This window comes from Mesoplodon bidens, assembly GCF_964165515.1.
Source record: "Mesoplodon bidens genome assembly, chromosome: 7".
Lineage (NCBI taxonomy): Eukaryota > Metazoa > Chordata > Mammalia > Artiodactyla > Ziphiidae > Mesoplodon > Mesoplodon bidens.
In genome coordinates, this window is record NC_138164.1 from 64,260,575 (window position 1) to 64,275,904 (window position 15,330).

The 15,330-nt window shown below is 41.4% G+C and overlaps 1 protein-coding gene across 1 annotated transcript in view; it reads right to left on the bottom strand.

Moving 5' to 3' along the window:
• INTS4 (integrator complex subunit 4) overlaps positions 1–15,330 on the bottom strand; it is a 121,648-nt gene that overhangs the window by 7,173 nt on the left and 99,145 nt on the right. The window contains exons 19-21 of the mRNA XM_081241318.1: positions 5,045–5,104; positions 3,141–3,300; positions 2,772–2,915 (exon numbers count right to left, since the gene is read on the bottom strand). Of these exons, the coding sequence (XP_081097444.1) occupies positions 2,772–2,915; positions 3,141–3,300; positions 5,045–5,104 (364 nt within the window). The remainder of the gene's footprint in view (positions 1–2,771; positions 2,916–3,140; positions 3,301–5,044; positions 5,105–15,330) is intronic.

Consider the following 15,330-nt stretch of genomic DNA (forward strand, 5'->3'; position numbering starts at 1 on the left):
CTCAGAGTTAGTTCTCTGTAGGTCTCATGATTTATAAGAATTCCTGCGGGGAAGCCAGAAGATTTTTTCCCTCTACTGTCACCATAGGCAAATATTAACCGTCTTCAGGGCCTGATTCATCCTTACTCTCTTCCAGGAAGCCGACCCTGCCTGCTCCAGGCTATTTTTCTGTACTTACTGCAGGTGCTTCCATCCCTAACTTTTATTCATATTCCTTCTGCTTGGAATACCTCTATCCTTTGCTCTTAATCATCATTTATCTCATCCATGTAACAGTATCTCCACAAAGTCTTTCTCTTCCTTAGTCACACTCTACAAATTAAGGGCTTCTCCATAGTATTCTTTATAATTTATATATATATATATATATACATATATATATACATATATATACACATATGTATATATATATGTGTGTGTATATATATATATTTTTTAAGTATACTGAAGAATGTTTTTATAGTAGCCAAAATTGGAAATAACCCTGTAGGGGAGAAAAATTAATTTCCCCTCTACCCTTCTAGGTTCTTGGCTGAGACCCTGCTATAATAAAAGGCAGATTAACAGGAGAAAAACAAATAGAAGTTAGTAACAAATATGTCTCCTCTATATAAAGAAGAGACCTAGGAAAACTGAGTAACTCCCTGAAACTAACCAAGCCATCACCTTAAATACCATATTCAGCTAAAAACAAAAGAAAGATGTTGAAGAGGAAGGGAGCCTGTTATGGGACGTTATCAGGTAAAACACAGTAATCAAGGGTACGAGTGTTATGCAAATTTAAGTTGGCATAGTTTTCACTGATGAGTTTCTAGAGATTTAATCTCGCTTCCCTTTCTGGTACTGAGAGGCAGATACCTTACAAATGGAGATTTCCCTTATAAATGTAAATTTCCCTCACAAAAGAGCAATTCTACTCTGTTTCCAGTCTATAGCTTCTCAAAAATAATCATCCCCAAATAATCCTTAGGCCAAAAAGGCTTATTTTGGGGTGGTGCATTATGTTCCCCTTCATTCCTGCCTTCGAAACTTCTAAGAAGCTTCAAAATCCATAAGCTAAGTAGGTAGATCGGTCCATTATCTCACTGAACCAGTCTCTTAGTCTTTTTTTTTTTTTTTAAATCTTTATTTTCTTTATTTTGTTGGTTGGTTGGTTGGTTTTGCTGGGTCTTAGTTGCGGCAGGCGGGTTCCTTAGTTGCGACTCGCAGGCTCCTTAGTTGCATTACGTGTGCTCCTTATGTAACAGAGAAGGGCCAAATCTGGCTACATGTTGGACCTGTTTCTTTTGCTTTAACCTTTGCTTTCCTGCTCTTGTTCACTAAAAGGATACTTTCTATACATAATGGCCTGCCTCGGGGAACCCTGTCCCTCTGCCTGAATGTTAAACCAAAGTGCCTTTGTTGGGGGAAGCATCCAGACCCTGTCCACCTGTGGATGGCTGCAAGAAAGAAGAAATTAACACATCCCCTCCCTGAGGCTAGCCATTCCAGGGGACATTTGCAAAACTTAGGGCCTTTTTACTTTACTTCCTCATCTCCTCCCCCTCTCTGTTCTATAAAAGAAACTGGCAGCCAAACCCAGATAAGATGGTTTTTCGGTGACACTAGTCTGCCATCTTCTTGGTCTGCCGGCTTTCCGAATAAAGTCGTATTCCTTGCCTCAACACCTCATCTCCCAATTCATTGGCCTATAGTGCAGTGAGCAGAGCGAGTTTGAACTCAGTAACACTTAGTTGCAGCAGGTGGGCTCCTTGGTTGCGGCATGCGGGCTCCCTAGTTGAGGCACGCAAACTCTTAGTTGCGGCATGCGTGTGGGATCTAGTTCCCTGACCAGGGATCAAACCCGGGCCCCCTGCATTGGGAGCGTGGAGTCTTATCCGCTGCACCACCAGGGAAGTCCCAGTCTCTCAGTCTTGAGAATAGGTCAGGTTATTTAAAAAGTTAGGTCTCATTTCAGGAGGTAGTGTTGCAAGTGGCTCCCAAAGTTAGATCTATGTTGTGTGAGCAATCAGGATTTAATAAGAGGCCATAACATTCTTAATTCATCCTGTGCCTGTCTGAACTGATGACTGAACTTCTGTTTTACAACTTCCTGTCCACTTGTCTCTCTCACTGAAACTAAGCATCCTCAGGGCACGAATTCTGACATGTTTGCCTAGCACTTAGCATGTGTAGTAGAGTAAGCATGGATGGATGGAAGGGAGGGAGGGAGGGAGGGGGTGTAAATGGGTAGGACTCTTAGTGGGGCTTAACTACAGACTGTTAAATTGTTTAGTGTCTATACTGCATCTCTCCTGTCTCTCTAGTACATCTATCTAACTTGGAAAGAATACTCCCTAGTGACTGCTTTTTCCCACCCATAAACTGTATTCACCAAGCTGACCCACCCATAACCGGAAAAGAACTTATTACAGTTTGCTTATAGCCCTGAAAATACCAAGTCTTAACTTCACATTATAAGAATAGAAGCGGCCCTGTCATTTGGTGAACGCTTACTGGGGACCAGGAACTTTATACACATCACTTCATTTCAATGTCAACTACTCCTATTTGTCAGTTGCAGAATCTAAGGTTCAGAGTTTAAAGTAACTTCCTCCAGACCATACTCAGCAGTAGAGCTGGCATTCACACCCAGGCTCTTGTCCATAAAAACTTATCTCTTCTCTCTCCCCAGTTTCTGTCCCTCAGGTAGAGATTACAGGGGTGCTAAAGTTAAAAGTTCCAACACAAAGTCAGTTTAGAAGCTCCATGGGAACCAAAACCTGACAGACCTGGACCTTCACAGTGCTCTGAGGATCCTGCACATGTTCCAGGGTTGCATCGACATCCAGGGCCACCACCAACCCAGATGTAAACCGCAAAGGGTTGTCTGACTCGCCTGCTGGCTCAATAATGGTGGCTGAGGCTTTGTGGATCTGTAAGCAAGAAGAAAATACGATTCTAAAGCCAGGTCATCTCTGGGTAACAAAACATGATCCTTGCCTTTCTGTCTCCTTATCTAATGGGTGGACATATGTTAGTCAATCAGAGGAAAGGCCCTAACCCAGCTCCTTCACTGCTCAAAGAAGATCACCAAGATGAGCAGTTTTGGATGCTCTCTGGATGGATTTCACCTGAAGGGGTATGACACAGACACTGACCTGCTCTGGAAGGGGGAGGTGTAGGAAGGTACTCTGCCGCAGCATGGTATGTAGAATTTTGACCACTTCTGCAGGTTTGGATGTCATGAGTCGGGGCATGAGGTCAAGAAGTTTGTCCACAAAGCTGTCCTGCAGGTGGGGCAAATCAGCGATGAAACACCTGAAGGAACAAACGGAAGCAACTATGCATTCATTCACCACAGGCTGAGCCCCAAACTTCTGGCAAGCCCTGAGGTAGGAAAAGTGATGAACTGGAGGAGTTCATGGTTACCGAGGAAAGCCATGCACCTATGTAATTATGCTGTAGTGACACGACCATCATAATAGCCTTGCTTATTAAATACCTATATATGCCAGGCATCCTCTTAAGTGTTTTACACTATCTTATTTAATCCTCCCAGTAATCCTGTGCATTGTTAGAATTATTATTGTCGTATTACAGATTCAGTAATTAATATAACAAATATGTCTTTAGGCCTTACCAAGTACTACTCTAGACACTGGAGACATTACGCTGAGCAAAAGAGAAGAAAAAGCCTGTCTTAATGGAGCAACACTGATAGGAACATTGAGATTCAGAGAGGCTTAAAAAAAGTTAAGTAACTTACTCCCAGCTCTGAATGATTCCACAGTACTCTGCTTTGAAGAAAGAGATAGTCAAAATTTCACTGAGGGGTGATATCAGTACAGGGACTCAGAGGCTGAATTAAGAAAGAATGTGCAGCTCTTAACAACAGATCCTCATCTGTGGCAAATCAGAGCTGTCATCTTTCCAAAAATCTCTCCAACCCAACTGTTCAAAAACAGACTCTCCACCTTAAAGAATCTAAAACCATGTCTAACTAAATCAATTTGCTGTACACCAGAAACATATACAACATTGTAAACCAACTATACTTCAATTAAAAAAAAAATCTAAAACCAAAAGTAAGGCATGGACTTCATAGAGACTTGAAGTCAGGATCTAAAGAGTCAGGCTAGATTGCATCATTTACTAGAGAGCAACTCCTATTGGTGAAGAGAGGTATTGCAACTCAGCCCTATAGGAAGCCATCACCACCCAAATGAAAAAAGCCTGAAAAGTGTAGAGTCATACAAACCTGTAGAGTCAGGTTTGGTGAAGTTCATGGGGGTAGAAAAAAGGAGTGAAAAAATGAAATATTAGACTTAATAAATATTAGATTTTAAAATCCTATAAATGCCTTCTTCCCAGTATTGTATCGCCAGCATACCACAGGTCACAGTCGAGGTCACTACCTTGACCCCCACTGTTTCACCAAGCCTTCCACTCATCGACTGCATCTGTTTTAGCTGATTTACTTCATAATGAATCCTGAGAAAACATATCTATGCTAGAAAATAAAAGCTACCTATAGAATGATGGAACAATTTTTGTAGATTAGAGAGAAATATGCAAGTTTAAGAACCATGGTGAAAAAAAATAGACAAGTTGTAATTTTTCAACAAGAGTTTGAGTTTTCCCACATAATATTTGTCTTTTTCTGGCCAAGCTGACTGCTGAATCAAAAAAATTCCTGATGTTTTTATTATGTTGTATGTTTAGCTAACTTTACTGGTTTATATAGCAGTAAAGAAAATACAGTTATCTCTCAGTATCTGTGGTGGATTGGTTCCAGGACCCCTTGCAAATACCAAAATCCATGGGTGCTCAAGTCCTTTATATAAAATGGAATAATACAGTCGAACCCTCCATATCCATGAATGCAGAACCCATGGATACTGAGAGCCACCTGTATACAAATTAGGGCACACTGCATGTATCATAATAGCTTGGCTGCATGGGCTAAACCAAAGATTCTGGCTTGTGATTGCTTTTTTTTCCCTGTAAGTACGATCTCTACATAACCAAGATTTAATGAGCTAGAAGGTGATGAAATACTTACCTCTGAAAAAAGTCCACTTCCTGTAAAAATTTTTCACACATCCCAAATAAGGGGTCAACTCTGTAGAAAAGAAAAAACAACAAAACAAAACAAACAAAAACCCATGTAATTTGCTTATGAAATCTGAGAACTGAGGAGTAAAGACCAAAGTTCCAGAAACCTGAGCCCACAAGAAAAGACGATGAGCATATTATACTATAAAAATTATCTGTAAGAGAAATAGAGGACTCTTAATGAACCTAGGGGGGAATATTTGCCAGGATCCCAAGACCTAATTAAAACACTGCAGTGACCATTAGGCTCAATGTACATTCAAAATCAAAGACTATCACAGGCCACACTTGGCACCAGATTCAGTAACGATATAGGACAGGAGCACAGCTTACAGGCAGTGCAATGTCATATTCCTCCTCTGCAGGAGTCCTTGCAGCAGCCCATTCATCCATCTACATCGCTGTCTGGGAGCTCTGACCTTGCCACTGACAGCTCAGGTTCAAGGAGATGAGATCTACATCAGGCAAATGTGGAGACCATCTCCACTTAGAAGCCTCATGCTCCATAGGTGCTAATATCTCTTGAAGTAATCCAAAGGCATACCTTCCAGGGTCCCCACAGGGATATGCTCAGTTACAAGAATCACTGCATTCAATGAAGCCCAAAGCTATGGTGTCTGCATTAGGTAATTATAGTTCACTGATAGTTCCTTCTAGTCTACATGTAATTTTCTCAGAGATCATTTTTACCATAGCAGTGTCACCTAGTAATAGAGTTGATGTAATCAGCTTTCCAGGGAATAGATCTGGAAACCAAAGGTCAAATTCTCATGCAGAAGGGGAAAAAGTTTTGTTACTACTTTGCAAACAGACACAGACTATATGCTTTCTTCTCTATCTTGGCTTCTTTGGTCCCGTAGTACTTAGAGTATTTCATTTCTGTAAAAACTTAAATGTAGGGCTTCCCTGGTGGCACAGTGGTTGAGGGTCCGCCTGCCGATGCAGGGGACACGGGTTCGTGCCCCGGTCTGGGAGGATCCCACATGCCACAGAGCGGCTGGGCCCGTGGGCCATGGCCGCTGGGCCTGTGCGTCCAGAGCCTGTGCTCCGCAACGGGAGAGGCCACAGCAGTGAGAGGCCCGCATACCACAAAAAAAAAAAAAAAAAAACTTAACTGTATACCTATATAAGTCAGGCAACATGCCAGGCCAATATAATTTACTAATCACACAACAGATTTTTCCTTTGATCTTTGTGCATTTTATTTCTTATAATTTCTGCAGGGAATGTTCCACTCATTTTCATTAATATATTATTAATTGAAGGAGTAAAGTTCCAGTGAGAAAAAACAAATATTCTTTCCTTATATAAAAACATGTGAGAGAATGGTATCAAGGTTCTTAATAACCGAGTCAAGTTTTTCTACTAAACTGTAAGCTCCATGAGAGTAGGGACTCTGTATCATTCATCATGTATTTCCTGACACAAGCAGCTATGCAATAAATATTTGTTGAATGGATAAATAGATGATAAATGGCAGATGGAAATGTACTCTACAAACAACATTAATTTGAATTATTTTCCTAAAAAGCAGGTAGCACTTGAAACTTTCTTAACTCTGACAAACTACTAGAAGTGGAACTGAAATTTGCTGGTGAGGTTAACCAACCAAAGACCACCTAGGATGAGAGGGCTGGAAGGGAGAACTCCAGCTAAGCAGAGACTGAAATGAAAGCAATTTGGCCAAGTAGCACCTTTTTTGGCTTACTCACATACAACCAACTTGGAGAATTTCCAAGCAGTAAAATACAAAAAGATTTGGGGACTCTTCCCCACCCCCAAACAGAGTAGGTAGCCTCACCTACATGGTACGTACATGAAGTAGGCCTCTAGCACTAAGAACCCCCACTTTCAATGTAAGAGTGAGGCCCACTAGGGGAAACCAAACACATTGACCTATAACTGTTGGGGAAGCCTATACCAGTTACCAATTTAAACTAGTCTAAACTTTCACTTATAAGTATTCAAAGACAATGAAAAATTATTAGATGTTATAAGGATGATAAGGAGCTGTAAAGGAGACCAAGCAGACCTCAATGAGGTAATGTCAAGGGAAGAAAGCACAGAAAGCTTCTTTTAAAATTCTAATAAACAACCTGATTAAGATTTAAGAGGAGGAGGGGCCGGAGGAAGATGGCGGAAGAGTAAGACGCGGAGATCACCTTCCTCCCCACAGATACATCAGAAATTCATCTACACGTGGAGCAACTCCTACAGAACACCTACTGAACGCTGACAGAAGACCTCAGACCCCCAAAAAGGCAAGAAACTCCCCACATACCTGGGTAGGGCAAAAGAAAGAAGAATAAACAGAGACAAAAGGATAGGGACGGGATCTGCACTAGTGGGAGGGAGCCGTGAAGGAGGAAAGGCTTCCACACACTAGAAGCCCCTTCAAGGGCGGAGACTGTGCGTGGCGGAGGGGGAAAGGTTTGGAGTAGCCAAGGAGAGCACAGCAACAGGGGTGCGGAGGGCAAAGCAGAGAGATTCCCGCACAGAGGATCGGTGCCGACTGGCACTCACCAGCCCGGGAGGCTTGTCTGCTCGGCCGCCGGGGCGGGCGGGGCTGGGAGCTGAGGCTCGGGTATCGGGTTTCGGTCGGAGCGCAGGGAGAGGACTGGGGCTGGCGGCAGGAAGAGAGCCTGAAGGGGTTGGTGCGCCGCGGCTATTCGGGAGGGAGTCCGGGGAAAAAGTCTGGAGCTGCCGAAGAGGCAAGAGACTCTTTCTTCCCTTTTGTTTCCTGGTGCGCGAGGAGAGGGCATTAAGGAGCGCTGCTTAAAGAAGCTCCAGAGACGGGCGCGAGCCGCGGCTAAAGGCGCGGACCGCGGAGACGGGCGTGGGACGCTGGGGCTGTTGCTGCCGCCGCCAAAAGGCCTGTGTGCGAGTGCAGGTCACTGTCCACCCACCCTTCCGGGGAGCCCGTGCAGGCCACCACTGCCGGGGTCCCGGGACCCAGGGACGGCTTCCCCGGGAAAGCGCACAGAGCGCCTCGGGCTGGTGCAACGTCACGCCGGCCTCTGCCACCGCAGGCCCGCCCCGCACTGCGTGCCCCTCCCTCCCCTCGGCCTGAGTGAGCCAGAGCCCCCGAATCAGCGGCTCCTTTAAACCCGTCCAGTCTGAGCGAAGTACGGACGCCGTCTGGCGACCTACGCGCAGAGGCGGGGCCAGGTCCAAGGCTGAGACCCGGGAGCTGTGAGAGCAGAGACAGGGAAATCCCTCTGTGCAGCCTCGGAGGCAGCGGATTAAAGCTCCACCGTCCGCTTGATGTGCCCTGCGTCTGTGGAGTGCATGAATGGACAGCGAGTCACCCCAAATTGAGGAGGTGGACTTTGAGGACAAGATTTAAGACTTTTTCCCCTTTTCCTTTTTTTACAACGAATTATCCCAAATTAAGGAGGTGGACTTTGAGAGCAAGATTTCAGACTTTTTCCCCTTTTCCTCTTTTTACAATGATTTATCCCAAATTGAGGAGGTGGACTTTGAGAGAAAGATTTTCGATTTTTTTCCCCCTGTTCTCTTTTTGTGAATGTGTATGTGTATGCTTCTGTGTGAGATTTTCTCTGTATAGCTTTGCTTCCACCATAGGTCCCAGGGTTCTATCCGTCCATTTTTTTTTCAATAATTACTTTTTTATTTTTAATAATGCTACTATATTTTATACTTTATTCTATTTTACTTTATCTTCACTCTTTCTTTTTTCCTAACTTCCCTTCCTCTCTCCCTCCCTCTACCCCTTTCTTTCTTTCTTTTCTTTCTTTCCTTCCTCCCTCCCTCCCTGTCTGTCTTTCTTCCTTTCTTTCCTCCCTCCCTCCCTTCTTTCGAACTTTCACTCTTTCTTTTTCTTAACTTCCTCCCTCCCTCCCTCCTGTCTTTCTTTCTTCTTTTCTTTCCTCCCTCCCTCCCTCCCTCCCTTCTTACTTTCACTCTTTCTTTCTCTTTCCTTCCTCCCTCCCTCCCTCCTTTCTTTCTTTCTTTCTTTCCGTCCTTCCTCCCTTCTTTCTTTCTTTCTTCCTTCGTTCCTTCCTTCCTTTTCTTTCCTTCTTCCTTTCTTTCTCTCTCTCTTTCTTTCTTCTACTAATTCTTTCTTTCTACTTTTTCTCCCTTTTATTCTGAGCCGGGTAGATGAAAGGCTCTTGGTGCTGCAGCCAGGAGTCAGTGCTGTGCCTCTGAAGTGGGAGAGCCAACTTCAGGACACGGGTCCACAAGAGACCTCCCAGCTCCACATAATATCAAGCGGGAAAATCTCCCAGAGATCTCCATCTCAACACCAGCACCCAGCTTCAGTCAGCGACCAGCAAGCTACAGTGCTGGTCACCCTATGCCAAGCAACTAGCAAGACAGGAACACAACCCAACCCATTAGCAGAGAGGCTGCCTAAAAACATAATAAGGCCACAGGCACCCCAAAACACACCACCAGACGTGGACCTGTCCACCAGAAAGACAAGATCGAGCCTCAACCACCAGAACACAGGCACTAGTCCCCCCCACCAGGAAGCCTACACAACCTACTGAAACAACCTTAGCCACTGGGGACAGACACCAAAAACAACGGGAACTACGAATCTGCAGCCTGCAAAAAGGAGACCCCAAACACAGTAACATAAGCAAAATGAGAAGACAGAAAAACACACAGCAGATGAAGGAGCAAGATAAAAACCTACCAGACCTAACAACTGAAGAGGTAATAGGCAGTCTACCTGAAGAAGAATTCAGAATAATGATAGTAAAGATGATCCAAGATTCTATTTCCCAGATCCAAAATTTTGGAAATACAATAGACAAAATGCAAGAAACAGTTAACAAGGACCTAGAAGAACTAAAGATGAATCAAGCATCGATTAAAAACACAATAAATGAAATGAAAAATACTCTAGATGGGATCAATAGCAGAATAACTGAGGCAGAAGAACGGATAAGTGAGGTGGAAGATAAAATAGTGGAAATAACTGATGCAGAGCAAAATAAAGAAAAAAGAATGAAAAGAACAGAGGACAGTCTCACAGACCTCTGGAACAACATTAAATGCACCAACATTCGAATTATAGGGGTTCCAGAAGAAGAAGAGAAAAAGAAAGGGACTGAGAAAATATTTGAAGAGATTATAGTTGAAAACTTCCCTAATATAGGAAAGGAAATAGTTAATCAAGTCCAGGAGGCACAGAGAGTCCCATACAGAATAAATCCAAGGAGAAATATGCCAAGACACATATTAATCAAACTGTCAAAAATTAAACACAAAGAAATCATATTAAAAGCAGCAAGAGAAAAACAACAAATAACACACAAGGGAATCCCCATCAGGATAACAGCTGATCTCTCAGCAGAAACTCTACAAGCCAGAAGGGAGTGGCAGGACATAATTAAAGTGATGAAGGAGAAAAACCTGCAACCAAGATTACTCTACCCAGCAAGGATCTCATTCAGATTTGATGGAGAAATTAAAACCTTTACAGACAAGCAAAAGCTGAGAGAGTTCAGCAGCACCAAACCAGCTTTACAACAAATGCTAAAGGAACTTCTCTAGGCAAGAAACACAACAGAAGGAAAATACCTACAATAACGAACCCAAAACAATTAAGGAAATGGGAATAGGAACATATATATCAATAATTACCTTAAATGTAAATCGACTAAATGCTCCCACCAAAAGACACAGATTGGCTGAATGGATACAAAAACAAGACCCATATATATGATGTCTACAAGAGACCCACTTCAGACCTAGAGACACATACAGATTGAAATTAAGGGGATGGAAAAAGATATTCCATGCAAATGCAAATCAAAAGAAAGCTGGAGTAGCAATTCTTATATCAGAAAAAATAGACTTTAAAATAAAGACTATTAGAAGAGACAAAGAAGGACACTACATAATGATAAAGGGATCGATCCAAGAAGAAGATATAACAATTGTAAATATTTATGCACCCAACATAGGAGCACCTCAATACATAAGGCAAATACTAACAGCCATAAAAGGGGAAATCGACAGTCACACTCATAGTAGGGGACTTTAACACACCACTTTCACCAATGGACAGATCATCCAAAATGAAAATAAGGAAACACAAGCTTTAAATGATACATTAAAAAAGATGGACTTAATTGATATTTATAGGACATTCCATCCAAAAACAACAGAATACACATTTTTCTCAAGTGCTCATGGAACATTCTCCAGGATAGATCATATCTTGGGTCACAAATCAAGCCTTGGTAAATTTAAGAAAACTGAAATTGTATCAAGTATCTTTTCCGACCACAATGCTATGAGACTAGACATCAATTACAGGAAAAGATCTGTAAAAAATACAAATACATGGAGGCTAAACAATACACTACTCAATAACGAAGTGATCACTGAAGAAATCAAAGAGGAAATAAAAAAATACCTAGAAACAAATGACAATGGAGACACGATGACCCAAAACCTATGGAACGCAGCAAAAGCAGTTCTAAGGGGGATGTTTATAGCAATACAATCCCACCTTAAGAAACAGGAAACATCTCGAGTAAACAACCTGACCCTGCACCTACAGCAATTAGAGAAAGAAGAACAAAAAAACCCCAAAGTTAGCAGAAGGAAAGAAATCATAAAGATCAGATCAGAAATAAATGAAAAAGAAATGAAGGAAACGATAGCAAAGATCAATAAAACTAAAAGCTGGTTCTTTGAGAAGATAAACAAAATTGATAAACCATTAGCCAGACTCATCAAGAAAAAAAGGGAGAAGACTCAAATCAATAGAATTAGAAATGAAAAAGGAGAAGTAACAACTGACACTGCAGAAATACAAAAGATCATGAGAGATTACTACAAGCAACTCTATGCCAATAAAATGGACAACCTGGAAGAAATGGACAAATTCTTAGAAATGCACAACCTGCCAAGACTGAATCAGGAAGAAATAGAAAATATGAATAGACCAATCACAAGCACTGAAATTGAAACTGTGATTAAAAATCTTCCAACAAACAAAAGCCCAGAGCCAGATGGCTTCACAGGCGAATTCTATCAAACATTTAGAGAAGAGCTAACACCTATCCTTCTCAAACTCATCCAAAATATAGCAAAGGGAGGAACACTCCCAAACTCATTCTAAGAGGCCACCATCACCTTGATACCAAAATCAGACAAGGATGTCACAAAGAAAGAAAACTACAGGCCAATATCACTGATGAACATAGATGCAAAAATCCTCAACAAAATACTAGCAAACAGAATCCAACAGCACATTACATGGATCATACACCATGATCAAGTGGGGTTTATTCCAGGAATGCAAGGATTCTTCAATATATGCATATCAATCAATGTGATACACCATATAAACAAATTGAAGAAGAAAAACCATATGATCATCTCAATAAATGCAGAGAAAGCTTTCGACAAAATTCAACACCCATTTATGATACAAACCCTGCAGAAAGTAGGCATAGAGGGAACTTTCCTCAACATAATAAAGGCCATCTATGACAAACCCACAGCCAGGATCGTCCTCAATGGTGAAAAACTGAAACCATTTCCACTAAGATCAGGAACAAGACAAGGTTGCCCACTCTCACCACTCTTATTCAACCTAGTTTTGGAAGTTTTAGCCACAGCAATCAGAGAAGAAAAGGAAATAAAAGGAATCCAAATCGGAAAAGAAGAAGTAAAGCTGTCACTGTTTGCAGATGACATGATACTATACATAGAGAATCCTAAAGATGCTACCAGAAAACTACTAGAGCTAACCAATGAATTTGGTAAAGTAGCAGGATACAAAATTAATGCACAGAAATCTCTGGCATTCCTGTACACTAATGATGAAAAATCTGAAAGTGAAATCAAGAAAACACTCCCATTTACCACTGCAACAAAAAGAATAAACTATCTAGGAATAAACCTACCTAAGGAGACAAAAGACCTGTATGCAGAAAATTATAAGACACTGATGAAAGAAATTAAAGATGATACAAATAGATGGAGAGATATACCATGCTCCTGGATTGGAAGAATCAATATCGTGAAAATGACTCTACTACCCAAAGCAATCTACAGATTCAATGCAATCCCTATCAAACTACCACTGGCATTTTTCACAGAAGTAGAACAAAAAATTTCAAAATTTGTTTGGAAAAACAAAAGACCCCGAATAGCCAAAGCAATCTTGAGAATGAAAAACGGATCTGGAGGAATCAGGCTCCCTGACTTCAGACTATACTACAAAGCTACAGTAATCAAGACAGTGTGGTACTGGCACAAAAACAGAAAGATAGATCAATGGAACAGGATAGAAAGCCCAGAGATAAACCCACGCACATATGGTCACCTTATCTTTGATAAAGGAGGCAGGAATGTACAGTGGAGAAAGGACAGCCTCTTCAATAAGTGGTGCTGGGAAAACTGGACAGGGACATGTAAAAGTATGAGATTAGATCACTCCCTAACACCATACACAAAAATAAGCTCAAAATGGATTAAAGACCTAAATGTAAGGCCAGACACTATCAAACTCTTAGAGGAAAACACAGGCAGAACACTCTATGACATAAGTCACAGCAAGATCCTTTTTGATCCACCTCCTAGAGAAATGGAAATCAAAACAAAAATAAACAAATGGGACCTAATGAAACTTCAAAGCTTTTGCACAGCAAAGGAAACCATAAAGAAGACCAAAAGACAACCCTCAGAATGGGAGAAAATATTTGCAAATGAAGCAACTGACAAAGGATTAATCTTCAAAATTTATAAACAGCTCATGCAGCTCAATAGCAAAAAAACAAACAACCCAATCCAAAAATGGGCAGAAGACTTAAATAGGCATTTCTCCAAAGAAGATATACAGACTGCCAACAAACACATGAAAGAATGCTCAACATCATTAATCATTAGAGAAATGCAAATCAAAACTACAATGAGATATCATCTCACACCAGTCAGAATGGCCATCATCAAGAAATCTAGAAACAATAAATGCTGGAGAGGCTGTGGAGAAAAGGGAACACTCTTGCAATGCTGGTGGGGATTTGAATTGGTACAGCCACTATGGAGAACAGTATGGAGGTTCCTTAAAAAACTACAAATAGAACTACCCTATGACCCAGCAATCCCACTACTAGGCATATACCCTGAGAAAACCATAATTCAAAAAGAGACATGTACCAAAATGTTCATTGCAGCTCTATTCACAATAGCCCGGAGATGGAAACAACCTAAGTGTCCACCATCGGATGAATGGATAAAGAAGATGTGGCACATATATACAATGGAATATTACTCAGCCATAAAAAGAAACGAAAGTGAGCTATTTGTAATGAGGTGGATAGACCTAGAGTCTGTCATACAGAGTGAAGTAAGTCAGAAAGAGAAAGACAAATACCGTATGCTAACACATATATATGGAATTTAAGAAAAAAAATGTCATGAAGAACTTAGGGGTAAAACAGGAATAGAGACACAGACCTACTGGGGGTGGGCTTGGGGATATGGGGGAGGTGGGCTGTGACGGGGCGGGGGAGAGGCATGGACGTGTATACACTGCCGGGAGTGGGGTGGATGGATGGTGGGGGGTGACCGCGTGGCGCGGGGGGATCGGCTAGGTGCTTTGTGGCCGCCTGGAGGGGTTGGATGGGGAGGGTGGGAAGGAGGGAGATGCAGGAGGGAGGGGATGTGGGAACAGATGTATATGTATGACTGACTCACTTTGTTGTAAAGCAGAGACTAATAAAAATAATAATAATAAATAAATAAATAAATAAATAAAAAGAAATGAGCCAATGCAATTAAAGCCCAGTGTTCGGTACATAGTAAGTGCTTAATAAACATTGCTACCATCGTCAGTGTCAGCATCTTCGTCAATATGTTAAGTGTAAAGGGCAGCTTTTGAAACGATGTTTACAGCATAACTCAGTTGCTGAAGTAGAAAAAAATAACATTATCTGTCATAAATGTAGAAGAAGTCTTAAAGGATATACATCAAAATGATTTACTTTCATTTTCTCTGCATGGTTGATTTAAGGAAAGATTTCTTTTTCTTCTTTTAGTTTTATGTATGGCCAATAATGTAATAAGAAAAGTTAAATGGGTCCAATGAATCATCAACATCCATCCCTATAAATAAATGAACATTTATCAATGCAAAAAAAAAAAAAGATTTAAGAGGAGATTTGAAAGGATATCGCATTGATAAAGTGAGAAAAACTGCTACAAAAAAGGTACACAGAAGAAAGCACACTTGGAAATAAT